Here is a 27,422-nt window from a genome sequence, read left to right as displayed (position 1 = left end):
TCCATCGAAGTACTGCTCTTGCTAGGACCAATGTTAGCAACACTCCCGGTTTGAGAATCTGAAATAACTTTGTTCGTATAGCTATGATATTCTTTATTTTAAAACAGATTTATAGAGAATGAGAATATTACTAATAATCTGAATTTTAAATGATAAAACTTCGGTTATTAGTACGTAATACAGAGTAAACTTAACTTTTTTGAACTGAATTTGTTAGAGATTTAGCTGCATTTGTTATAACATGAAAACACTAAAGCATGTTCAACTAACTAAACAAGATAGAGCCATTGTTAATACACTTTACGACATTATGGCGTTTAGCTGCCTTTGATTTTATAGGCCTCAATTATAACATTATATTGTGCCTGATGGTTGATATGTTCTAAAAAATGATGGCGTGGATAGTAGGTATACATACTTGGCGGACTTACGTTTGTTGGTTATTTTTGTTAAAGCGTTGGCTTGTAGTAAAATTATGAAATAAATAAACCTCAAAGCTTCTCATAAATACGTATTTATTTATTTAAAACATCGTAATATTAATATTTAAATAGTCTTATTACATGTATCTGTCAAATGAAGAGCCACAAAAATGTTGACAACAAGATCGTTAGTATTATTAACATACTTATAACTATTAATACTTTAGCAATAAGTAAGTACATATTATATTCACTAATATTATTCTATTAAAATTTGGGAGAGAGAGAGGTACGAGACGTCCGGTGTAAGAGACGTCTCACTTAAGAGTGATGTTGTTTTTTTTTTTATAATTCGCAGTGCACAGATACCTTAAACATACAAACACCCATAACCCTTATTAATTAAAAAAAGGAACTTTTTATTATGTTTTGGACGAAACAAAGTAAAGACTAAAATTAATGTTGTAATCTGCAAAGTATGTTAAGCCTCATTGTTGTAGTTTAGTAGCGGGATCGCTGCGACCTCACAGATCAGCGGCGACGACCGAAACGGAGGAAGGAGTGCACGACGTCCTGCCTCTTCATGCCGGTGTCCAGGAGTTGCGGGTAGTCGCGGATCAGCGCTGTGACACGGTCAACGTTAATCGTTTACTGGCTGTCAATTGACTAAGATATCATACAAATTTTGAATTTATTGTAGTATTTGCTTCACTATTTGTTGTTAGGTACTATTTAGTGATTAGGTTTTTGTTGGATTTATACAAGATACAGATGAGCGTGCTGTTCTGGTTTATTTATTTATTTATTTTGTCCATAAGTGAACGAACACACTGCCCACACGGTCTTAATTGGTTTGGTAACCCACAGCCACCTTTGTATGACCTGGTTGTGTCCTTGAGCGACGATAACCACTCATCATCAGGCTTCTACTCGTCGGGCTACAAAGGAGATGTATGGAAATGGTAGTGCAAGGTAGAGGGCAAGAGGCTGAACGAAGAAGACATGGATGGAGTGTGTGAATGTTGATATGAGACAGAGAGGAGTGAGTGTTGAGATCACGGCTGATAGAAGAGAACGGAAGAGAAAAATTAGCTGTGCCGATCCCACCTAGTGGGATAAGGTGGAGAATAGGAAGAAGGGCTACAAAGGCTGTACAAAAAAAATACACAAAAAAACTACCTTGGTATTCCGGGACCTGTTCCCCAGCAGCCTCAGCGTACAGTTCGATGAACGTGTTCAGAGCCTGGCAGAAACGTGTGGCCCTGGGATCGTTCTCCGCAGCGGCGGCGCACAGCTGGGCGGGAGCGGCCCACGCGGACGCGCACCATGACAGCACCACGCACACGAGCGCAAGACGGAAGTGTTCTCCTCTGAAAACCATATCTTAATTAGCAAACGTATTCACGATACGAAGTAACCGGATCTCACTGTGCTTAGTGCGATTTTTTTTAACGTTCTCGATAGCGTAAGAGTTAACTCAGATTTGTATGGAGTTGGAACTTTCCCGGTCATCGTTCTCATCGAACCCGTCGCTTGCTACGAAGGGCTCGACGAGTAAATTAACCCTCAGACACAGCCCACTGAGTTTTTCGCCGGATTTTCTCAGTGGGTCGCGTTTCCGATCCGCCGGTAGATTCTACGAAGCACGGCTCTTGCTAGGGTTCGTGTTAGCAACGTCATCAGGTTTGAGCCCCGTGAGCTCACCTACTAGTTAAGGCGACGCTGATATAGCATCTCAAGGCTATCAGCTTAGGTAGAAAAAAAAATGGCACATTTGCCTACGTTTGCCTCTAGGGGCGCTGTTCCAACTGCACACGAAATTGAGTTAACTTTTACCCTATCACACACGCACAAGCACACTGATCTACGATCATTTAGATCAAATACACCGTTGATTCAACAAATTTTAACACGGAGCACACCTAGATATATTTGTGTGGATGTTAAGTGAGCATTAGATTTAAGCCAAACTAGAAATGAGACTATGTAATTATTGTTATTTAATTATTATTATTGGTGGTAGGACCTCTCGTGAGTCCGCGCGGGTAGGTACCACCGCCCTGCCTATTTCTGCCATGAAGCAGTAATGCATTTCGGTTTGAAGGGTGGGGCAGTCGTTGTAACTATACTGAGATCTTAGAACTTATATCTCAAGGTGGGTGGCGCATTTACGTTGTAGATGTCCATGGGTTCCAGTAACCACTTAACACCAGGTTGGCCGTGAGCTCGTCCACCCATCTAAGCAATACAAAAAAAATATGTGAAAGTTTGCTATCCAATTGTCTCACAGTCGCTCTGTCACGCGTGCGGTGACGCTCGAACGACGTTAAAATAAAAACCGAATTTCAAACGTCTTATACCGCAAAACTATTCCCCTTAAGAACCATAAGGCAAGTAAACCGTCCATTATAAAGGATGAACAAGTGATATTTACCGCGGGTCGTGTTTCAATGAAATAATACTGTTAGGGCAAAGGGCGATACACGGCCCTTTGTGAGCTCCTCGGGTGTCTAACGAGATCTCTTAGGAACGCATTTTCTAAGACGGGCGTTTGTTTTATGGCTTTGATATTCTATATTTTGGGATTAGCTTCAATGTCAAAGGGCAAAATGTTGTGAAAATAGGCTGAATATGGGCCAGATCGTTGAATCGATTTCAATTGGTTTATTTTTGAATGAGAAACAAGGAAAGACGGAGCTCTCATTTTGAAATAATGAAATAAATAAGTTTTATTTGAGATATAGTGTGCCGGTAGCCGTCACAGAACACAAAATATTTGATAGATGCCTGAATCTCGCTTGCGACATTTTCAAGATGAGCTTGCATATATACAAGTTCTGAATAACAACATTCGAACTGTCGGTCTACCGAGCAATATCACACGCGCAGTGGAAGATCTTCCTTTTAAAAAAAAAGGTAGCGATCCGAGTCCTAATTTTAAAGTCGTCCCGGTGTAATCGTATCAAGCAATGCGACTACCAGCGTTCCATCCTCGTTGGATTCAACGATTATAACAAAGAGTTCGACGAGCGAACTAACCCATAGACACAGCCCACTGAGTTTCACGCCGGATCTTCTCAGTGGGTCGCGATTCCGATCCGGTGGTAGATTCGGCGAAGCACTGCTCTTACTGGGGCTAGTGTTAGCAAACGCCAGGCTAGAGCTCCATGAGCTCACCTACTCGCCCGATGAATCTAGTATGACCCTTCGAGGTCACTAGAATAGGCAGGAAAAAAATAGTACTATCTACGACTCGGGTAACCATTTAAAATCAAGCGGGTCGTGTGTTCGCTCACCCATCTATGCATTTTAATCTATTTAATCTGTTGACAGATTTATCTGAGAATTTCTCGAAACAGAGAAATATTGAAAAACAAAAATTTTATAACGTCATTTTTGTGATTCTCCAGAAAAAAATTCATGCTAGAACTAGTTCAATCATAAAATTGAATTATAAGTTTACTCACTTATCGAATGTCATGGTGCATGTGTGGATTTATTAATGTTTTCTCACAATAATTATGTACTAATAAAACGAATCGTTCACGTGTACCGACCAGAAGGGACTATCTTTGCTTCAAAATTAGGTTAAAACTTAAAATAATATCTTAAATATTTGGTAGGGAGCCAGTGGACGCAAATAACGCATTGTTTTGTTTAAGAGAAAGTCAAGAATGTTTTTAAGTAGGTATTTCGTGTTGTATTTGACTACAATAAAACTGTAATACATTTTACGGCTAAAAAAATGTACAAACATTGTGGTGATCTGCTAGTAGAACACTTTAAAAATGGCTTTAATGATTTTAATATCTCCGTGGCCTTGATTTTACTTGGAACTATTGAAAAATATGAAGAAAAAAAAATTGAATTATGTGAAATAATATAGACATTGTCCTCTATATGTTTTATTCTGTACACTCCATGAGAAACTAAGGCGTCACTCGTAATCGTAACAAAGTCTTTACCCATTATAATATAATCAACCATAATGAATATCTTTGCCAAGTACCATCCGGTTGTACAATGAACGCTTCGATGTTCCCAGAGTGCTGAGACACGATCCATTTAATGATGTTTTTATGTAACAATGCTTTAATTTTGACATTTATGGGTGACGCTAATCACTTATCAACGTAGGGGGTCGTGTGCTGATCTGCATCGAAGCTACAAAACATTAAACTACATATAAAAACTCCTCAGCGGTCGCATGCAATAGTAATTTAATTTATATTTTTGCTTTGACTTCAGTTGGATGTCGATATTTGTGAACATGGGTCGGTATTTGTCCCGGTATGACCTTATATTGGAATGCCTCTGAATGCCCACAAGACGTGTGATTCGGAATTGGTTTTTGTGTTCGCCATTACGCGGGCAACATTTCGTTTTCGCGAATACTCTTGAGCCGCCTTTGGTTTTTTTTATTTTGTCGGTGTGTGTTTTTTTTTAAAAACCGAAATTTGGTATTTCTCTATTTGTATGTCAATGTTTTTCTTGCTTCTGCGAGTTTTTTATTGATAAATTATTTAACTGTTCGCATTGTTGTTATTGTCATATTTAATATCTATAAGCTCGAGCTTTTTTTTCCTACATAAGCTGATAGTCTTGAGAGACAATATCAGCGTTACCGAGCAAGTAGGTGAGCTCACGGGGCTCAAGCCTAACGTCGTTGCTAACACGAACCCTAGCAAGAGCCGTACTTCGATAATCTACTACCGGATCGGAAACGCGAGCCACTGAGAAGATCCGGCGAGAAACTCAGTGGGCTGTGTCTATGGGTTAATTTGCTCCGTCGCTTGCGAGGGTTCGACGACAACGATGACCGGTGCTTGAGGTACCTAAAAGCACCGTTGGATCGGGAGGATCCGAAATGACGTGAAAGCATTGTTTCCAGTATTATATCAACAGACATTCCAATAAGTTTTAAGTTTTTCTATGCACTAGAATGAATGAAATAAAAATTCAATGTTAGCTAAATCTCATCTCAAAGAATCAATAGAATCATCCTCAAGCTGCTTCAGGTATGGCGGAGTATATATAGACTGAACAAACACGCGTATAATGTAAAGTGGGTAAGCTGTCTTAGAAAATATTATCGATAATAATTGAAGTAGGAAACAAATCTTTTTTTTAATACTTAAACTTAAACTTTCTTCTAATTTAAAGTGTATAACATATTATTTTATGAACAAATTTCAAGGAATAAATCCAATTTCATTATTGATATGCGTATACTGTACACAGTGATAATCGGAGAAAATTCGTAACTCGACAAATCCGAACACAAACAAGAGGCTTTCGACTAAGCTTCGACGTTAAAGTATAAACGGCTAACTTTTACAAGCTTTTTGTACGAGCTTCGGGACAGTAATGTAATATCGTAGCTTTATTTGTGGCTTTAAAGTTTCTGCATAAAGCTAAAACTTCGTTTACCGAATACTGAGCTCACATGTCGTGATTTTTATATGACTACATCAAAATCAAAGTGGAATTATAGTTTACGGAGTGTGGACATGAATGCTGGTATGTCATTATGTATAAAACAAGAACCCTTACATAGTTCGTTTTAGTATGAAACTTTCTCTATATGGAACCTCGCGTACCGAAATAGGACTTAATCAAAGGACAAATAATACGTCGGGTCCCTCATTCTGTCGCTTTCCGAGATCTTTATTATTGCATTTTGCTAAAACGTTGCCTTCTCTGATTTAGCAACTATACATTTTCGTATATTCACGAGATATTTACGCCATAATGCCATTGCCCTTGAGAAAATTGTCAATATCTCTAATGTAATGTAAAGAGGTTTGTGGAGAGTATTAAGCGGTAGGCGGCGGCTTGGCTCTGCCCCTGGCATTGCTGAAGTCCGTGGGCGAAGGTAACCACTCACCATCAGGTGGGCCGTATGCTTGTCTGCCTACAAGGGCAATAAAAATAAATGTAAATTTAATGTAATTTAATTAGTGCTTGTAGCACGCTTCAAACTAGAATCCGTTACTACTTCGCGGCACAAACAGACAGGATTGTTGTACCATTCCGGTGGGTTTAAATTTAATATATAATATTAATATTTAATATTTTAATATATATTAATATTATAAAGCTGAAGAGTTTGTTTGTTTGAACGCGCTAATCTCAGGAACTACTGGTCCGATTTAAAAAATATTCTTTCAATATTAGATAGCCCATTTATCGAGGAAGACTATAGGCTATATAACATTACGGTAAGACCAATACAAGTGGAGCACCAATAAAGAATGTTTCAAAATATTTTCACTTTCTACGTAAATGAAGTGGGGGGTAAAATTTAGCGTTATGCCATATTAATGTATAGAAACTGGTGAAGTCGGTTAGTTTCTGCTATTACTATCGTTAATTGTATTATAAACATACATTTCTTCGCATAGCACAACCTTGATTAAGGGCCATACACACAAATACATGTATTTGAGTACACATATGTATAGAGATTGATGAGAGAGTTAAGTTAAAAGTTACCTCAAAAATTAAAAAGGAACACGTTAAATGTTGTTCGTGCGCATTGTGATTGAACAGGTTGCCGATTTTTGTAAGTAAAATTCCCGGTAACCAGTTCCCAGGATATACCCCTATCATTTATATTCGAATTTGGTTCTCTTCTTAAAACATTCGAGTTTTTCGCGGTAAGCCCGTGTTTTTTTATTTTTTATTGCTTAGATGGTTGGACGAGCTCACAGCCCACCTGGTGTTAAGTGGTTACTGGAGCCCATAGACATCTACGACGTAAATGCGCCACCCACCTTGAGATATAAGTTCTAAGGTCTCAAGTATAGTTACAACGGCTGCCCTACCCTTCAAGCCGAAACGCATTACTGCTTCACGGCAGAAATAGGCGGGGTGGTGGTACCTACCCGCGCGGACTCACAAGAGGTCCTACCACCAGTAAATTAACAAATTAACTATTGAATGTAATTCTTCAACCCAATCCTACAAATATCATCACAGTCTTTATCTTAATAGTAAATCAAAAAGATAAGAGTTATAAAATGTCATACAAATTAACTGTTTTAAGAATGCAGATTAAATAAGTCTTCTAAAGATTTCAATTGGTTACTCTATTGATATGAAAATCTAAAAAGAAATGCAACTCTTTTTTTGAATAATAATTTAGTGAAGTCGCAGTTGTGAGATAAACTCGAGAACAAATAGTACTATTAAGCAACCAAAATAACAAATCGACTACTCTCTTAATGGCTCCGTAATTTGATGAGAATTCCAACATCAACGTTTAAAGAGTAAATTAAGGGATAAGTATTTTTATTGTGCGACTGTCGCACATAATTGCATTTTTGGTCGGGAAAGATATTTGAGATATAACTATTTTATGTAGGTAGGTATGTACAAGCCGCGAATGTAGCGCACGCTAACTATAGTAAATGCATATTATCTTTCTGAAATAGACTCACTAATATGATCGGTTTGTTATCATCGCTTCGAAGATGAAGCTATGTATAGAAAAGTCGATGTTATATGTTTCATATTTACTCTAAAACGCCTGGACTGATTTCCATGAAACCTTTAGGAAATATTCAGATTGGCCTAACGGGTGATCTTGTAACTTAACAGCGATCTGATCATATCTGGCATCGTCCAACAAAGCAGACCGAGCCTGATTAGTCAACGCATACGTATAAGCGACTTCTAAAGTGACATGATCTTCTAGTAATTAAATGTAAATAATAAATCAAATGAAGTAAATTAACGAGAATCCAGAAAATTATGAAATTCATGATACGAATAATTGTCAAGTTGGTCGCGTGTGTGGAGACGACTCTACAAAAAGCCCAGCCTACTGCAACACTCCGGTTTGAGCCCCGTGAGCTCACCTACACGTTAGGGTGAAGCTGAAATAGTCTCTCAAGGCTATCAGCATAGGTAGGAAAAAAACAGCCTTTAGATGTTACAAAGCAGAAAATACGATACAGTGGGTGCAACCTATATTGTCTTCGATAACTGATGAACCTACTAGATCGTGAGTGATTACCATCGCTCATGGGCAACAGCAACGCCAAAATCCCCGCTCAGCCACAGTCTCATCAGTACTTCTCTTAAACCTCGCCGAAAGAAAGACAGCGCTATGATGATGATCTCACATGTGCTGTTTGTGTTTCTGGCTTATCGGCCATCTGGGATATCTTCTGTTGTAGCTTACATCACACTCTAATTCTTAATTAGTGGGTAGTGAGAATCAGAGGGGAAATAAGGTTACTATACACACCACGGATGGATGGCGGGGCAGGAGTAATAGCAAGACGAAGTACCATCTTAGTATTCCCATTTAAAATAGCAGTTTGACATACTTATTAGTACTCTGCACGAACCTTTGGTCGGAATTGAAAATTGTGAGTATTTTCTTAGATTTAGGTACACGGTTCGCAGAAATGATTTAAACTTTAAAGCTTTTTTAACCGATTCAATAAAACGAGGAGGTTCTGCTATCGACAGTATTTTCTTACTTGTTTAGCTCAAAACTGCGTGAGTCGATTTTGATGATGAACTTCAAACTTTTATTATTTGAAAACTGGTGCTTCTAATGTGGTCACATTTAAATTTTATCAATATCTGACTAGTATCATACTTGAGTTATCCATAAAAATGCATAATTAAGTTATCACCACTAAATTGACGAATTTTTTTGTTTGTTGAAGTCTGTTTTGCTTTTTTGTTTAAATTTTCTATTGTGTTATTATTCATTCAAACTATATTTCGGATACTGTGTACTTTGCGTCTTTACGGAGTCAGGTTACATACGCATACAAAATACACCCTTAAATTTTGAAACACACGCACTTTTCTTATAGGATCTGAAATTAATTTGATTTCGATGAAAATCTATAGTGTTTTACTTAATTAGAATATCTAAGTACACTTACATGAAACACGACATTAATCCAAAAAAGAATCGATTGTTTTATATCAAACACTAAGCACAAAGTCACTTAACACATACCACACAACGCGATTGAACAGTAAATTACCAATAAAACGTACATAACTCTATTCTGTATCGTAAATAGTGATGTGTTCCAATTATAGTTATCGATAGTTGAATGACATAGTGACGTCGAACGCACGTGCTCAGATCGAGCGAGAGTGCATCTGTGAACTGATTCAATATTTCTCGTGAACACATTTATATTTTGAAATGAGTGATGAAGAGGGAGTGTGCATACAACTGGGATATTGTCTTGAGTAGTTTTTTTATAGTTATCGTACGAAATTAACGGATAAGATTAGTTAATTTTTTTAAATATATTCTTAATAGAATGTAAATAGATCAAGGTTCGCCTTGTGTTAAATGATTACTGGTGTCCACATACTGATGACAAACTAAATTTAACTTCATTCAATAATGTTAAATATAGAAATAGTAAAGTTTTTAGGACCGTTTATATTGGTTTTCCTTTTGCAATGAAATTATTGGGTATTGACGGCAGATAATATATATTATTTTATTTTATGTAGATCGGATATTTAGAGTGGCGAGCGAAGATATCTCGTAATTCAGAATAAGTTCTAGAATTTTCTAGTCAGAAAGCATACAACATAATCCTAGACCGCGACTATCGTTTCTATATCTATGAAAATGATTAGAATAATTCCCAAAAACGAATACAGATAGAAATGCTGTGTGCTTAGTGCGAGGTTTTTAACTTCTCGATCTAGTTAAAGTTAACTCAAATTTGTATGAAGTTGAAACAGCGTACCTAGCAGCAAACGTTGGGCGCCGTTTCACTTCCATACATACAAATTACAAAGCAAACTGGCATATGGAGGTGGATCAGCGCCCTACGTTTGCCGCCAGAGGCGCTGTTTCAACTCTATACAAATTTGCACATACTTAACACATTGGTAACACGAGACCAATTAAAACAAAACAAAAAACAACCCATAAACTATCCTCTAGCATTATCATTGGTATTGCCTCTAATGTGCTAGAATAGAAAATCAGATACGTGTGAGATTCACGGTCTCTTATGAAAGCGCCAGCGTAGAATTTAGAAGTTTACTGGTGGCCCGAAGGCCTTTCCAGTTTCACCAGGACAGGTGGGCGAGCAAAGGCTCAGCCAAGAGGGGTGGGATTTTCTAACAACTGCCCGAGCGCCTCCGAAGGAGACCTAACAACTCAAGAGCAATTGTTTCGCGAATGAATCTACTACCGGATCGGAATCGCGACCCGCTGAGAAGATCCGGCGAGAAACTCAGCGGGCTGATGCATGGGTTAGGTTGCACGTCGACCTCTTTGTCGAGTTCGACGAGTACGGTTACCGGGGTAATTTAGCATACATTGCGGGTAGACGAAAACTTATTTTTTTTATTGTTGGGTAGATGAACGATTTGGAGTTCATGACGTCGAAGCCTCAATTGTATTGTAAAACCGCTCTTCCATCCTTCAAATCGGAAGGTATGACTGGTTCACAGCAGTACGGCGATATCTACGCTTGAGGGCTTGTATTACCTCCACTACTACTTTTTTTATTTAGTGCATAGATGGGTGGTCGAGCTCACAGCCCATCTGTTAAGTGGTTATACTGCCACCCACCTTGAGATAAGAGTTCTAAGATCTCAGTATAGTTACAACGGCTGCCCCGCCCTTCAAACCGAAACGCATTACTGCTTCACGGCTGAAATAGACAGGGTGATGGTACCTACCCGTGGGGACTCACAAGAGGTTCTACCACCATGCCTTCGGTCTACTAATTGCGCAATCCTTAATAACAGACGTAATATTGTGATTATTATGTTATATTATTATGTTATATATGGGCCAAATAATTTTTTTATTTATTTGGCGCGCCGCACAGAGATGAACTCTTATTTATAATTTACGAAATTTTATTTATAATAAATAATAGAATAAAAAATATAAAACAAACAAAAAAAAACATTTCATATACAAATTTTAATGGAAGATAAAAACAAATAAGAAAAGAACAGAAACGAGGAAGTCGATAAAATAAATTCAATTTCAGAAATGCTTGGCGGGCCGCGTGTTGCCATCCTTGTTTTAGACCATATCGATATATTAGATGAGTCGTCTATTATCAAAGGTGGCAATCTGTGCATTTGGACAAAAAAAATTTATTGATATGTCAATACAGATTGATTTGAATATAATCGTCTCCTTCAAAGAATACGGTTCAAAACCTGCATTAAATAAAGGTTAATACTTAACCTGTTATTTATCTAAGATGTCGTTCAGAACAGTTTTGTGACTGCAACGGAATACAAAGTCAATAATTCGTTTTTCTGATTTACCAATAATTGTCCAAAAGTCACATTGCCGGCTTTGATAATAGTCGACTCAGATATCGAAAGAGCAACACTAGAACGCTGCGTACGTGAGCTTTAGCACGTTAACGATTTCCAAAAATGAAACTAACTACTACTAAAATTAAACATTATTAGCCGATTAAGTTTTAGCGATCGTATAGTTTCAAACTGTACGATCTTGATTTAAGAGTTGCATTTCCTTTGCACGAACGCAGGCAAGAAAGGGCAAGAATAAGTTTTCATTGGCAATTTCTAAATATAGTCTGGGTACCAATTTGACGCATTGTTAACCTACTTCAAACGAGGAGATTCTCAATTGGGTCTGTTTTTGTTTGTTTCAGGGATTTATTACCATCCATCATTGTTATTTTTTAGTGGTTCTATTTTTTTAAACTTAACTTGATGAATAGACTCACGATCATCAGTGTTTATCGGAGCTTATGGATGTCACAATGTGAATACCACAGATTACCTTGGGATTTACGGCTGAAGTCTCAATTATATTATTCAAGAGCTTTCCCACCTTTGAAACTCATAACTATTCGCGGCAGAAGCATTTTGGTAACCCAAAATAGCTTGAGTTATAACTGAAAACATTTGAATATCTATAAAAATGTAAAAAAAAATGTCGAAACTTAATTTCAAATTAGAGAAAGAGACACACAGAGAGAGAGAGTATTCTTTATTGTACACCAACAAAAAAAATAACAATGCGAAACATTAATCCAGTGAACCATCAGGTGGATAATAATAATTTGGAAACGAATTTCACGCGGTGTACCAATCAATCAAATGAATCTAACACAAATAACGAACATTATTATAATATGTATATATTATTATATGTAATGTTTACTGTATGCACTAGGTTTGTGTTCCTAATTCTTCTTTCCTTTTGCGGGCCTGGAAGAGATTTCAGCATGAAATAAGTAGTGCCCTTGTACTCTGTATGCTTATTGACGTGTCTTTTCTAACAGCTGTGTGTACAAAATATATTAAATAAATAAATAAAAATTAGAAATTCTAAAACAAAAGAACATTAAAAATGTCTGAAGTTCAGTTGTCGCTTCATCTATGTATGGACGACTGCTATATATTTTATTATCTCTAGAAACTTCTGGCTTTAGCTGTAAGCCGGTCCGTGCGTTGCAAGGTACAAATAAAATGTAAACCTAAGCTGTGAGTTCACGAACCTTAGAGAGACGATTCATTTTACAAAATTAAAAACAATAAATTCCAAACTACCATCCGATTCTGTTTGATTGATCACAATGAGGGTACGAAATAGATTTGAACCTAGTATTTCAATTAGAGGGAACGACACAGCTGACGTGGCGCCCACATTGTTAATACACGGTAGCTCCTAACTGCAAGTATTTAACTAGTTGAAATTGAGTTTGGTATTTTTATATTGACGCTCATATGGAGTTTACAGTCCATTTATATACACCGTGTCCCAGAAAGATTGGATAATCCTGAAACACCTCATAGTAGAGCTATTGGGGGCACAAAATAAAAAATAATAAATAAAAATTCTCAGGTAGTACTGAAATTACGTATTTAAAAGAAAAATTTGATATTTTCCATACTGCTGTGCGTTTCTGGAATATGCAACAGCTACAGATAAATGAAATCCATAGGCTTTTTGGTGTTATAATATTCTACATGGACTTATACTAAGGAATATGCAGGAAATCGTATGAGTAGCTAGTGTAATTTTTTATATATAAGTTAACGTGGACTTAAATTTTAATAATGAAATTTGGTATATTTTCTTTATTTTTAATTTGGGTACTACCTAAGAAATATTTATTTTTTATTCTGTGTCCCTAGTAGCTCTACTATGAGATGTTTCAGGATTAGCCATTCTTTCTGGGACACCCTGTATATAAGTGGACTGTAAACTCTATAATATGAGCTTCAATATAAAAATACCCAACTCAATTTCATCGGGGTAAGTAGACATCACAAATACTGCCAATATTTGCTTTCTGAACTGTAATTATATCGCTGTTACAATTTATTTCGACAGCAGTTTTTTTTTTAATTCATGTCATTTCATTAACTGGTTACAGAAAAATTGGTACCCGCCTGCGGGATTTGAATACCGCCACAATCTTTTGCTCGATACGAATGCACCGGATGTCTTACCCTTTAGGCCACGACGACTTGAATAGCAATAATTTAAGCTGTCAAATAATTAAAAAAAAATGTGGTAGAAAGTCTGTTGTGATCTTGGACTAAATTTTAATAGTTGTGAACTATATCTTTTAAGAATAGAGTTCTAAATATAACGTTCTTTGTACACAAAAGACAATCGCTTTTCAGCTTAGCCTAATAGTCTGTGTTGTGATTCAGCATGCGAACAGCGACTGAAACGCGACAGATAAACAATTTGTTCGAATTATTTAGACAGGTGAAAGGATCGTTTTGCGTTTCCTCACAATTGCGCCCTGAATATTAAGTTATCGAAAAGTTAAAAAAACCATCTATCACAATAAAAAAAACTCTCGCCCACTTCTTTCTTTTCTAAAGTTCGTTAAAGATATCCTTCAAACGTTCTAGATATCCTTCAAACGTCAAAGACGAACGTCAGTGTAAGTCCGTTATAAATGCAAAATAATATAATTTAAAAATGTAATTATAACCGCGGTTTTCGTTGCCAAAATAAAAATGAACGCTTCGAAACAGAGCCGCACAACTCCAGAAAACATGTAAATTTTATAAAAAAAAGTGGCGGCCGCGTAACTCGACGCTTTGAAATGATAATTACGCTTAATTTCAGTTTCATGAGTTACTCGACTCCGCCTTCAGACGTTTTACTATGTAAACGAACACCTGGTATTTTAACATAATACATATATTTTCTTTATTTAAAGATTTAATAATTTTGAGTATTACGCGCCGTGCTGATTTTACTAGTACTTGAAAAGTAAAGAATATAATGGCTATTGTATGTATGGGCTCCAGTAACCACTTAACACCAAATAGGCTGTGAGCTCGTCCACCCATCTAAGCAAAAAAAAAATGTTAATCAGAATGTGGCAAGGATAATATGACGTAAAAAGAGATAACACGATGGATATGCATACTTTTTCATTAACCACCACGGAATAAAGTAAATTACATACAAACATTCGTTACGGTTTGAATTCACCACTGACTCGCTTTACATGATTCACAACCCGTAATTCGGTTCAATCTACATAGATTCATTCGGTATTGTTAATTTGTTCGTTAAAAAATCTGATTAGTTAGTCTGTGCGCGACCATAAACTGACAGTGACGGCCGCCATATTGGATGGCATTATGCAGCGTCACGAACGCTCCGGCATAGTAAATTAGAAATGTAATTAGTTTTAAACCATAAATAATGGCTTAGTTTAACGCTTTTACAATTATTTTTAAAGACACAAAACAAATTGGGGTTTCGGTTAAAATTTCTTGATCAAATTCGATTGAGTACTTTAAGGAACAATCTGAATTTATACAAAAATAATACGGTAACAGATATATATTTCAATTTGAGAGAAAGCAATTTTATGATATCATGTAAATATAATTAAACAACCATCTAAATTCTAAACCAACAGCTAACAAGATTTTACCTGTGTTTCCCCTAATGTATTGTAGTTTTTTCTTCACTTTTCCTTTGTCATAGACGTAATTAAACCTAATTTTACGGTTTAATTTCGAAACACGAGAACTATATAGCTAAAACAGCACTGTATTTAATCTAACACACCCTGGCTGAGCCTTTGCCCGTCCGCCTATCCTGGTGAAACTGGAAAAGCCTCTGGGCCATCAGTAATCCTTCAATCATAAAAAAAATCTAAACAACAAATGTATCTGAAACTCCGCGCCAAAACGGAAAATAAAGTATTTGAAACATAACAATAGTAAAAAATTACTACTATTACTACTAAGGTAGATTACGGTAAAGTAAATTAAAACTACGTTCCTTAAAATCCTTCCAGATCTAGAATATATTACTTGAATATTTTAAAACTTATTCGATTTGATTCTTAGAGAAATCATTGGATGTTATTGAAAAATACACCTGAAGTCGAACTTCGATATAAAATATTGAAACAAAATCAATTTACTCGATATATTTCCTCTGGGAGCAACCCTGATTGTACTTGGTCAAACAGTTAATATATTTTATCGATATAACTGGTTTATTTTAACATACTCCTTGATTCCTATAACGGAAATATCTTCAGGGATTTTTAGGTTAAAATCTATCATAGATTCCTGAACCGAATCTAATGATTAGAAAATTAATTAATTAATTTACTTATTTATCTTGAATACGTCTTTTTTTCCCTACCTAAGCTGATGGTCTAGAGAGACCATATCAGCGTCACCGGGCTAGTAGGTGAGCTCACGGGGCTCAAACCTGACGATGTTGCTAACACGAACCCTAGCAAGAGCCGTGCTTCGCAGAATCTACCACCGGATCGGAAACGCGACCCACTGAGAAGATCCGGCGAGAAACTCAGTTTAGGTTAACTGAGTACGTCATTAGCGCGATTTAGGTATCTGTCAAATTTATTCTATTCTGCATTTCATTTATTGTAAAATGCTTTTGCTTTTTCAAAACGAAACGAAAACTTTAACGTACTTATGACCTTTTAAATAAGTGATAGAAATCAGTCTTCCAAAAAGGTCTTCAGACAATCGTAGTTCGACTTACAGATTCGAATTCTCATACACATGAGATCATTTCGGTAGGCAGCGGATTGTCTCTGCCCCTGGCATTGCTGAAGTCCATGGGCGACGGTAACCAGTCATCATCAAGTGGGCCGTACGCTCGTCTGCCTACACGGCAATAAAAAATAAATAACAATTTAGAAAATGTCCACTTACTTTGTGGGTACGTTTCTTAACGAGATTATAGGCTTTTACACAAAAGACTCCGTGCGTAATTAAAAGTCCGTTCCATTAGTCATAACGACCTCTGATTTAGGCATGGTGAGGTTATAGCAATATTTAGTAACTCGCCTGCTTATTGCGATTTTTATAGCAAAAGTAGAGCGCGTTAGCTCATCGCTATTAATTTCAATTGTCGACTAAAGCTCTTGCTCTTGTACAAATTTTGTCATCAATAATGCACATGTTATTCAGCACGTGTATTATGAAATTACTTAACTGCTCAAACACGTACCGGATAGGATAGAATATATATAGTATTTATAGCAAATAGTATATAGTAGATAGTACCTATACTAGGTCATAATCTCCAGCAGATGTTAACAACTTTAGTTTTAATTGTTCCCGTTATTTGAAAGGTAATGTAAATTATGCGAATTAATTTAATAAGAGCGCTTAAACAATCTCATTTCTTAAAGCTTGAAAGATTTTATATTAGTGTCTTTAACGCAATCGTGTCAAGAAAATGTAGATATTTCTTGGTTTAGTTAACTTAAAATCTGTTAAACGTATAGTAGTTGTAAATGTATAGTAGTTGTAAATGTATAGTAGTTCAATTTTTTTTAACTGGAAAGGCGAAGGTAATGTTCTTCTATAGATTAGGGCAGGAATGGATAAGGATTAGCGATGATACTAAGCGTTAGCGTAGACCTTAACATTTGCATGTACCGTCCCGTTCGAAGCAAGACAAAGTGACAGATGTCAAATCGCGAAGGCACCGTCAAATCGCGACCCGTGTTGCCGTTGTAAAAATTAAAAAACTAACGGATTGGTTTCGAACAGATATAGTTTATTGCTTTTTAATTATTTTTTTTATACCGAGAGAGCACTCTTAATAGCGTTAACACAAAGATTAAACAAATAAACTTATAAAATGAATTTGAATATAAATTAAAATTCAAGTAAGCAACATTAAAAAATAATTTACACTATAACGAAAAAAAAACATTTTCATTTTCCGCAAGGATCCGCTACCCGACCGCGCGCTGGAATAAAAGCAGTGATGATATTCTTTTTGGATGGAGTATGTAATTAGCGTATTTTAATTTATTCTAAATAAACAAGTGGAGCATATTATATTATATCTTATATCTTTATATATATTTTTATATCTTATCGCAATTACTGTATTATATTAACTGTGTGTACAATAAAGAATAAATTATAAAGATTTTTACTTATTAAGTTTATGTTTTATTTTATGAGATATGTGCAACGGTCTTGTCCGTTCTAATCGTCATCTCCAATATTAGAAAAACTCTAGTACGAAGGAACATCATGATTTATAATTTAAAATGCTATATAAAAAGCATGTGTTTTTATGCACAATTTTGTTTCCGCCTACCTACAGCTCAGAGGCTCAGAAGCTCACGAGGCTCAACCTAAGGGAATTAGCTAGATGTACAACAGTGCAATTTAAGAATTTTGGTTTTGATTTTTGTAATTTAAAATTGAGGAAAATTTACTGTAGCCATCTTGTAACGAAACATCAAAGAAGTGGGATTTCAATGAGCGAGTAAGAAGCGCGGGACGTATATGAAGTTGATAGATATTAATGTTTAGGACCAGCGCAAACAACGCTTTCTTATTCCCTTTGAAAGGGATTCTTTCGGAATATAATTAAGTATATTGTACGGGTAATGTAAGTAAGGGCTAAAATCCTTTACGTAAATAGATTAGCGTTTATGGCTTTTGGGCTGTTTTTAAATTTATCTACTTTCGTGGTAACTTCATTTTTATTATGCTAACAATTGAATGTTAGCGTAATTCACAGGGTTTTGTGTCTTCATCGAAATACGGCTTAGCCACTTTCAGGTACTAATAATATCAGTGACTATTTATTAGAAAGGAGAGCTGCATAATGAAAGTAATATTAGACCGAATGAAAACAAAGAACTTATTTTCAAGTATTATGTGTAAGCTCCTGGAATCGCTGTACATTTCGTATAGTATACTATTTACCATTATACCAGCAGCCAACGGCGCAGAGCTGACGGGCTCTACCTGAGAGAATTTGCCAACACTAGCCCTAGCAAGAGCAGTGCTTCGCTGAATCTACCACCGGATCGGAATCGCGACCCACTGAGAAGATCCGGCGAGAAACTCAGTGGGTTTTAATCAGTCTCACTAGCGCTATCAAGTGAGCGCTATGATATTTCCTTCTTGAAATGAGGTTTGAGAAAAGACCGTAGTGATGACGGGCAGCGGTTCGACGGTGCCTTTGACATTGCACATCCACGAGCGTCGGTGACCAAGCACCAGCAGATGGGCCGTCTGCCTTCGAAGGCAGGCAGCATCTTATAAATTACCCATGAATTTCTTAATTTGCGTCTCAGTTGTCATGTTTAATTATTAATTAGTAATCTTAATAATCCATTGAATGTATTGAACATTATTTCTTTATTTGACTTCAGCATGTTGAAAATTATAAATATATATTTGTTTAAAAATGCTGGCGCAATTAATTAGCAATCGTGTTGTTAATGAAGGATTTTCGGGAATGACACGACACGACATGCCATGTTAAAATATTTGAAACGGATTCGCTTTGTGTTTTAAATTGACAAAACCGTTGAAAACTTACACGCATCTCATTGTTGGAACGTTAATGAAATTAGTGATATATAAAATGAGTTTTGTATCATCAACGGTAGAATGTGACGAGTGGCTACCGTAGACCTGCTTATTTTTATGGTTGAGCGACCATAAGTTCCGATTTCAAGAGTCATGAAAAATTTCTTAGTCATCCGTAGTAACAACTTTTGCGAGCTCACAAGCTGTCTTTCCTCCAGTCCATAAATCAGGAATTAGAGGGAAGATAGAGGAAATTAGACGAGGAAAAGAAGTTGCAAGGTAGGCAGTAGTCCGACAAACCGTTCCAGATTCTCTCACCTCAAAATATCCTTCACTCCACTCTGCAGTTATTAGTTTTAGTTTTCTAGTTGGCATTTTACATCAGCTGTGATCTTGTTTGCCCTTAATCATTGCGTTTAATTAGGTGCTATCTGCTTGATATAAATTTTATCTATACCATGACACAGTAAAAAGTACTCTGTCTTTCGCGTCCAAGGCTTTTCTAGACCAGTACAAAAGTGGTTTCCATTGGAGGATGCCTGCGATTAACGCCTTGATCGAGTGGAGGTATGAGTAAATCTGTATTTCAAAAACAAATCGCCTTGAAACTACACAATTGACTTGCGACATAGTTGTATAAATAAATCGGGTCCCCGAAACCTAAATACAGTTAATGGCCAAAGAAATTTCCAAAAAAGTGTTTATTTACGATAATAAAACAATATAGGTATATGAATTACGAGAGTCATTGACACAACTCCGTATACAGTAACGTAGCTCTAATTGCTACCGGAGTATAAGGAATTATGGACCATGACTGTTTGTTTTACTACACGTGTTTATTATAAAGATGATTTTTGTTGCTAAGCATTTTTCGTAAATCACTTTTGATATTATTGGAAAAATCCACGAGGAGACTCGTGAGTTTGAGGGTACCTGGACTATTACAAACTGGCTTAGTACAAACAAACTTTTGAAGTCGTTGTGGCCTAAAGGATAAGACGTTCGGAGCATTCTTATCGACCGATGCACCGGTGTTCGAATCCCGCAGGCGGGTACCAATTTTTCTATTAACACAGTGAAGGAATAACATCGTGTAATAAAAATGAAACCCACAAAATTATAACTTACGTAATTATTGGTGGTAGGACCTTCTGTGAGTCTGCACGAGTAGGTATCACCTATTTCCGCCGTGAAGCAGTAATGTGTTTCGGTTTGAAGGGTGGGGCAGCCTTTGTGACTATACTTGAGATCTTACAACTTATATCTCAAGTTGGGTGGCGCATTTACGTTGTGGATGTCTATGGGCTCCAGTAACCACTTAACATCAGGTGGGCTGTGAGCTCGTACACCCATCTAAGCAATAAAAAAATGTAAAAGTGCATATGAAAGCATAATTGATAAAATAACTTTTCATATGATTTGAAGCTTCTCTTGCAATTATCTTATTATAAATCCTCCCATATAAAATAGTAATTTAAATAAGGACTACATTACTGATTGAGCGCTTTATACCTGTCTGGAAATATATTTCATTTAAGATCTCTTAATGGATTTAAATTAGGTATTACATTGCAAATCTCCTTGTGAAAATGTCGGTAGCAATGATTTTCTTTTTACATATAAAATATCATTGGTCGGTAGTGTATCAATCAAATTACATTAATGTAATACTATGTTACTTTATATTAATGGTAAAAAGCCAACGTGCAATGAACGGGAAAATTGCGCACTTTTTTAGTTTTTTGCTTTAAGATCTCCTCGGATTGTTTACAAGCAGTTTTCATTCAAAATTTAACGTTTTCAACGTTCGAATAATATTCTCTACAATGCTGGCAACACTGTAACATTAACACTAACGGCCAATTTAGACGATACAACCGGCTTAAATTTCGTAAAGCCTTGTAAATTTAATTTAGGGTGTAACGGTTTTTGTTCAGGAATATCATTTTTGAGCGAAATTTGTAACTATTGTTTTAATACGCTATTTAAGGAGTATCATTATAGAATTTGTTTTTATTTTTATGTTAATTGAATTCAGATGAACTTCCCACCGATTTGATGGTGAATTGTTATCTTTTTGTTACAGTTAAATTGTTAGGAAGTTTTCTAGTACAAGTGAATTATAGACATCTTTTTATTAGTCTAGATGCACAAAACATCGAGGCGTACATTTATGTTTCTCAATTATTTATTGTAGGCCCCACCACCCTGATTATTTTTGTCGCATTAGTCAATTCGAAACAACCTCATATCTCAAAGCTGATGTTAAAAAGGCACATCAGGCACTAAACTTGACGCCAAATGAACCGTGAGATATTCCGTCTGTCCACAATCCTAAAAAAAAAATCTTCATGACTTATTGTTAACTTGAAGAAGTCTATGAAATAATCTGTATCTCGTAAATCTAATTTCGTGTTGAGCGTGCGTTCAACAGGTGTGAGAATGGCATAGCTAACTACATATATTCTTTCACGATTTTGTAAAAATATTTATGTAATTTCCCAACGAAGACAATGCTAAAAAATGGCTTCTTCGTATCTTATTCTTTCGTTTTTTTCTAATATATACTTACTTTTTAGGAAAAGTAATTTTAAAGGTAATACTTTCCTGGTAATTTAATGATATTAGTATGAGATAGATGTGTTTGTTTGTACGTTAGTTAAGTGACTATATGATATTTTATAGTTCAATTAATGTGGAATTAGATTTTTTTTTTGTAATCAACCGGAAACACGATTAAATTTTCATTGTAAAGAAAAGAAACCGGAAATTAATCTATTTCTTTCCCTCAAACCCGATAAAATACGAAATAATCGTATTAAAGATAATGACGAAGCGACGACAACAATTTGTTACGCGCTAAAACGACCCAAACTTTATAAACGAGTTGTTGAAGTTTTAAATCGTTCCACAAAAAGATAATATTACTTCCCTTTCATCGTTAACGAAAAAGTATAACTTCGGTTCTATTAACTTTGTTTAATGCTTATATTATTATTATAATTTTTCTACAGCTCAGAATGTTCTTGTGAAAAAGACGAAATTGAATACATAGGTTTTTTTAATTAGTTCAAGCTATTGCTATCTTTTCAATTAACAATCTTAGAATGAATTTAGTGAGGGAACCCGTAACAGTCTCGAACAGAAACAGTACCTATTATCTTGTAACAGGAAGAATATCGTATGTGTTTCCTAAAAGACCTGACTGCAAGTACTTTGCATTCGAAAGACTAATATTTTCGTTCTACTGAGATTTATTGTAATTGTATTTTTTTTATTGCCCTTGTAGGCAGATGAGCATACGGCCCACCTGATGGTGAGTAGTTACCGTCTACCATGGACTTCAGCAATGCCAGGGGCAGAGCCAAGCCGCTGCCTACCGTTAAGTACTCTCCACAAGCCTCGTTTGAAGAAGAATATGTCATAGCGCTCGGGAAACACCGTGGAGGGGAGCTCATTATAAAGCCGGATGGTACGTGGCAAAAAAGATCTCTGGAAACGCACTGTGGATGACCGCAGTGGCTCCAGGTAGTATAAATGAACTCTACTCCGGTGGCGGGCGGTGCGATGGTAAAAACGAGATGAAGGTATCATCTAAAACAATTCCTAAGAGCACTCCCCATGAACATACAAGTATTGAAGTAGTGTTGGTTTTGGTCATCTTAAAAACGCTCCTGCTCGGAATCGGATATATTTATTTTATGTATATATCGCATAGACAGCTCAACATAGATGAATAAGTTCACGGGCCACCTGGTGTCGAATGGGCCAAAGTATAACACCGTGATTGACCTCTCCTTTTCGAGACATGAAGCCAAAGACTATGTTGTATTGTATAACGGCAAACCAGCACAAAAATTAAACAGTCAAAGTCTAGGAGACATGATTACTTTGGCAAAAAATTATAGGATGCCCTTACCCCCTTCAAACCTATTTACACAAATTAATAAATTTTGTGGGTCTGATTTTGAGATACGGTGTTATTTCGTTACCACGGAAGTCATACGTGGATACGGGTTAAGTACTTAATATCTTTAAAAAAAAAATCTGTTGTAGGATTTGAACGTAGGCCCAGTGGCATCGCTTTATACGAATATACTGGACGTCTTATACTTTAGACCGCGACGACAACACCTATTTGTAAGCAGTGAGTAGTATTAGGTTATTACGAACAAGATTATGAGTTATTTCACCCCGGCTCCCTCAAGACCTAACCACTTCCCCCTCAAAACTCAATCAAGGCTTCCGATACTGTCATGCCAAGGACTTGATCTCAAAAAGAATTGGCATCAAACATGTGGCAGATCATACGCCTAATGTAATCTACCCCACTGCTGACAACGATTAACATAATATATGAATGCCATTTTAGATGTGGTCCATATTTTCCCTCTCAGTCTTGTGGGTCTCATTTTTAAGTGGATTTCTCTCCATATAATATTTTTCGGAAATGAATTCCGGTCTGAGCTATATGAATTTTTCCCAAAGCCCTAAATAAATAAGCGTTTCTCTTTGTGAAGGGTGGATTTTTCTAAATTGCTAATGTCGGCAGGTGTGATGACGGTCCAAATTTTTGTTAAATCACCTTGGTTTGTTGGCTTGTTCATTGCTTTTTAATTAATATGTTGTATTTACGGTTGGCAGTAGCGTGGGTTGACCTTCCGTCAAATTGGCTACGTGGAGTTTGACTCTTTGACGGAATAAGAATGTAGTGGCTGAATTATATTTGAAAGGTAAATCTTTACATGATCATAAAAGGTTAGGGTTAATATTGCTGATGGCCGTCAGCAATGCCAGAGGTACAGTTAAGCTGATGAGGACTCTGCTCAAATTTCTTTTGGAAAAAGTCATGTTAGAAGTTCGGGAAAAAATAGCCATTGAAAGTTTATTTAGAATCGAATAGTACGTGGCAAAATTGAAGGGTACTCTGTGAATGAAATGTGGAAATATGGATGTGGATAATTTTAAAATGGAATCTGCTCGGCTGGCAGATAGTGTGGTAAAAAAGAGATGACAGAATCTTCAGTAAAGATATATTGTTTTAGAATACTGGTTCTACTGATTGTACCCAGTATTGAAAACGTGGTTCGGGAGGAGTATTGAACGATTTTGGTACATCAGTCACAATTTTAAAAGGATAAATTCTAAAATAGTAGTTTTAACGGAAAAAAATTGGATGTTGTAAATGAGTCTAAAAAAATAAAAAGAAAACAAATGTTTCTAGGACAGCTACGAGTGATCAAATAAAATAGAATTTAAACAAACAAAAAAAAATTCAATGCACTACCAGTTGTTTTTTTATTAAACTTTTCATTTTATTTTAATTTATCTTAAAAAAGGATAGAAGAAAATAGCTCAAAAAAACAACAGGCAACTTCTCGTAGACTCACCTGAAAGCCATTGCTACGATTGCTGCTACGATGTTGCTACTGCTACGACCGATGCTTGTGTTATGTCGTAGAAGGCTCGTAGCAGGCTTTATATCTGCGGGGCGGCTCCCACTAGCACCCCGCCCGCCCTCGGTCCGCCCAGTGCATGTACGATAGCTTACAGTCCCAGTAAGAGATTCGAGCTAGCGATAGATATCTTGGGGTTATACTTTATGTTTTTTTTTTAATTTTTTATTGCTAAGATGTGTGGACGAGCTCGCAGCCCACCTGATATTAAGTGGTTACTGGAGCCCATAGACATCTACAACGTAAATGCGTCATTCACCTTGAGATATAAGTTCTAAGGTCTCAGTATAGTTACAACGGCTGCCCCACCCTTCAAACCGAAACGCATTACTGCTTCACGGCAGAAATAGGCGGGGCGGTGGTACCTACCCGTGCGGACTCACAAGAGGTCCTTCCACCAGTAAAAATGTTTTAAAAAAGGAAGGGAAACCGTAAACTATTTTTGTTTTGTAAGGATATTTTTTCAGATTCACACATTGACATAATTAGCATTCACAGTACACTAAAATCTTTAATTATTAAAATTTGTACATAGGTATCTCGAAATAGCATTGCTCGAAACAATTTGGCTAACATTTATGGTATATTTTATAACTCATACATCATTAACCTTTATTATTATTAATAAAAAAATACCAACGATATGTATTCGAGAACAGACTCCTCATAGTCTACCTCTGACTCTAAGAAAAACTGCAATCTTAGCGACTGGTGGTAGGACCTCTTGTGAGTCCGCACGGGTAGGTACCACCACTCTGCCTATTTCTGCCGTAAACCAGTAATGCGTTTCGGTTTGAAAGGTGGGGCAGCCGTTGTAACTATACTGAGATCTTAACACTCATATCTCAAGGTGGGTAATGGCGTTTACGTTGTAGATGGTCTGCCGTAACCACTTAAGATCAGGTGGGATGCGAGCTCGTCTACCCATCTATGCAATAAAAAAAAACCTAGAGCAAGTAAAGTAAAATGAACCCGCTTGACTAAAATTGCAAGATATCAATCACATCACAAATAAAAGTTACATTATATTAACTCAAAGATACTTCATACTTCAATTGGTATAATGAAGCGTTCAAACTCATTGTATTCCGGCTTACTTCCGTGGTGGCGCATCATATCGCCTGAGAACCACAGTACTTGTCATGCATACAAGTAAATAGCATCACAGTCCGTATACTCTTCAGTCTTCCATAGTAATCAAATATGTTCAATATTTGCTTCGGTTTTCTCGAGCCGTAGATTTTATTAAAATTATTACGGTTTAGTCGCACGTTTATTAATGCAATTACATTATTTACGAAGTTTTAAAGAGAGTTTTCGTAGTCACGGGTGACTAAGTTATTATTTGGCGACAATTGAATATTATAATTACTAACGTCTAGTTTTTTAAATATTTTTTTATGACAATAAAAACGCTAGATAAACTGTAAGTTATTTTTAGTAATAAAGCCTAACGATGTTATAGGTAGGTCTATTTACAATACACCTTCAAAATGTACGCTATTCCAGTTCTAATAGTCTTTACTTTAAATTTTCTTTGTAATCTTGGCTGGGTTATTTAGCCGTTGCTATGTAGCTACGTCTATCTGATAGCTAACATTACGACGTCGCCTTAACACTCTGCACACATATTACACCCTGATTGTTATTAATTGTTACTTTTCCGTAAAGTTTACCTGAAGTTCACACGGAAATAGGCATGTAATGCGTTTACAAGAAGTATTTTTTATTGCTTTCGACTTGCTTAGGTAAAAGTAAGTAAAGTTTTTTAAAACACATTCAACCACGCTGTATATGTATAAATCAAAATGTTACTTGATACTTCGTGCTATAAGAGATTTAGTAAAGTTTGTAAATTGGTTGTAATGTTGTTTCGTAGCTTCACTGGTAATATTTATTTCTGAGTTTTTTATGAATTTAAGTTATGTACGAATTTTGTATATTATCGTTTTTTTTTATTTGCTTACTTGTGTGAATGATTTTACGTGCCACATGATGTTTAGTGGTTGCTGAGTTCATAGATATCACGCGTGAATACACATTAGACATGAGGGCGAACTATTGTAAATTTCTCCCCTTAAAACCGAAACGCCTGTTTTCACGGCAAAAATGTTAATCTAAATATTTTGTAAATAAATATCTTTGTATTTATTGATTTATTGTCTGTTGATGGGCAATCAATTAAAGCTCAGTAGCTTGTAAAATATAACTTGTAATGGTAATTTGATTTACGAAAGGTATAGAAAACACATAAGTGATTTAGTTTTATATGAAATAGCCAAGTTCAAACAATATGGATGAAACTTTGTTAGTGTGGTAAATAACTGTGGCTAACATACCACAAGGCCTCCAAAAAACACCTACAAAAGATTCCAAACTTCGAACTCTCAGACAATTAATTATTTGCTAAGACCCAAAAATAAATTTATTTATACTTTATTTCAGTTTTTTTTTAAAACAATACCATTATGTTAATAAGAACTACTTATACTCTATGTTAGTAACTTAAAAAATCTAACACATAACTATCAAATAAGATGCCATTTTATTGGAGGAATAATGTTTATAACCGATTTTTGGTATCGAGTCCTGGGTGTGCTTCTTATAATCGGGTATCTGTTTCCAACACCAAGGTAAAACCCGACTTTCGTCATTGAGTGTACAAAGGTTTTAATTCCATAAAATTAATAGGCAAGTGAACTGAATTTATCACACGTTATCA

The 27,422-nt window shown here is 36.0% G+C and overlaps 1 protein-coding gene across 2 annotated transcripts; it reads right to left on the bottom strand.

Moving 5' to 3' along the window:
- Positions 1 to 498: 498 nt before the first annotated feature.
- On the bottom strand, positions 499 to 24,718 carry MS (myosuppressin). Of its 2 annotated transcripts, none has more exons than XM_012697581.4 (3): positions 24,635 to 24,718; positions 1,602 to 1,792; positions 499 to 1,045 (listed from the first exon to the last, which is right to left on the bottom strand). In XM_012697581.4, exons 1-3 carry the CDS (start codon positions 24,643 to 24,645, stop codon positions 954 to 956), a joined length of 294 nt encoding a protein of 97 aa, XP_012553035.1. In that variant the 5' UTR covers positions 24,646 to 24,718; the 3' UTR covers positions 499 to 953.
- Positions 24,719 to 27,422: the final 2,704 nt, after the last annotated feature.

The sequence above is a fragment of the Bombyx mori genome, chromosome 7 (assembly GCF_030269925.1).
Source record: "Bombyx mori chromosome 7, ASM3026992v2".
In the NCBI taxonomy this organism is placed as follows: Eukaryota; Metazoa; Arthropoda; class Insecta; order Lepidoptera; family Bombycidae; genus Bombyx; species Bombyx mori.
The sequence above is the reverse complement of the archived record's forward strand: the minus strand, read 5'-3'. Positions and strand labels throughout refer to the sequence as shown.